This window comes from Trypanosoma cruzi, genomic scaffold, assembly GCF_000209065.1.
Source record: "Trypanosoma cruzi strain CL Brener 1047053516799 genomic scaffold, whole genome shotgun sequence".
NCBI lineage: Eukaryota > Euglenozoa > Kinetoplastea > Trypanosomatida > Trypanosomatidae > Trypanosoma > Trypanosoma cruzi.
In genome coordinates, this window is record NW_001849536.1 from 130549 (window position 1) to 131990 (window position 1442).

At 51.5% G+C, this 1442-nt stretch overlaps 1 protein-coding gene across 1 annotated transcript, besides 2 other annotated features; it reads left to right on the forward strand.

Moving 5' to 3' along the window:
- On the forward strand, positions 1-1442 carry Tc00.1047053478671.9 (hypothetical protein, conserved; the record flags this gene model as incomplete). Its single annotated transcript, XM_797222.1, has 1 exon — positions 1-1442. A coding segment is annotated over one exon (1442 nt), but the record flags the coding sequence as incomplete, so codon positions are not given.
- Positions 1-1442: a sequence feature (heterozygous, Esmeraldo-like haplotype).
- Positions 683-747: a sequence feature (CT-rich).

The following is a 1442-nucleotide window of genomic DNA, read 5'->3' on the forward strand; positions in this document are numbered from 1 at the left end:
CACTCAATCTAACACGGCATGTAAACTGGCACACAAACTTTTTTCTGCACTGAGCACCGCGTTGCATGAGTCAAGAGATGAAGTGCAGGGAGGTTCCTCTTCTTGTGTTTGTTCTGAAGGGCCATCGTCATGCTGCGCCACATCCCACACGGCACGTCATTTGCCCGAATTGAAGGTGCTGCAGCTCACAGAGGAGGGGCGACAGTGTGGCGTAGAGCATCTGCTGGAAAGTCAAGCCTACGGCCTTATTATTCTCATTGCGAGTACATATACAGATGGAACCGCTCCAGAGTCGTCGCAGGTTTTTGCGAATCTTCTGCAGGACGCATATACAGACTTCCGTGTGCCTCGTGACACACTTGCCAAGAAGAAGTTAGCCATCTTTGGCTTAGGCGATATCGCGTACGGGGAAAAGCACTTCAATCGCTTTGCAAAGAACGTGTATATGTGGTGTAAAGGCCTCGGGGCGACGTTTGTGGTGCCGCCGGTGTATGCGAGTGAGGCAAACACGATTCCCCTTTTTAACATGTTTACGGCATCTTTGGTGAAGTGGGTTGGTCGTGTCACCTTCACCGCGGATGGTGTGACGATTTTAAAAAGACAGCAAAAACAGCTGAAGGAAAAGGAGCAACTAAAGTTGTGTAATGATGTGGAGTTAAAAGGACATGCCACTTATAACAGCGAAGAAGATGAAGAGGACGAAGAGAGGGAAGAGGAGGATGAAGAAAACGGCAGAAAGAAGCGGAATCACAACAGTGAAGGCGATGTCGAGGACGTCGTGACGGATGATGAGGATGAGGGTGAAGATGCCAACGGCCAAAGTGGCAGTGTGGATCATGCGGTACAGGCTTCATCCAGTGAACCACCGGAGTTGTTGTACCCGCGGCTACGTCAAAATCTGCAGCGTCAGGGGTATCATCTTGTCGGCTCCCACAGTGGTGTGAAGTTGTGCCGCTGGACGAAAGCGATGCTACGGGGCCGTGGTGGGTGTTACAAGCACACCTTTTACAACATCGTTTCCCATCAGTGTATGGAGATGACACCGAGTCTGGCGTGTGCCAACAAGTGTGTCTTCTGCTGGCGACATCACACGAATCCTGTTTCACGCACATTTCGCTGGAAAGTTGACCCACCGCAGTTACTGATCGCGGAAGGGATTGCGGGGCATCAGAAGATGATGAAGCAGATGCGTGGGGTGCCAGGTGTGACGTCCGAGCGACTGGAAGAAGGAATGCATGTACGTCACTGTGCCCTCTCACTCGTCGGGGAACCGATTATGTACCCGGAGATTAACACCTTTGTCGATCTTCTGCATGAGCGAGGCATCTCCTCCTTTATGGTGACAAACGCACAGTTTCCTGAGCAACTACATGCATTGAAGCCAGTGACGCAACTGTACCTTTCCATCGACGCTCCCACACCGGAGGAGTTGAAGCGTGTGG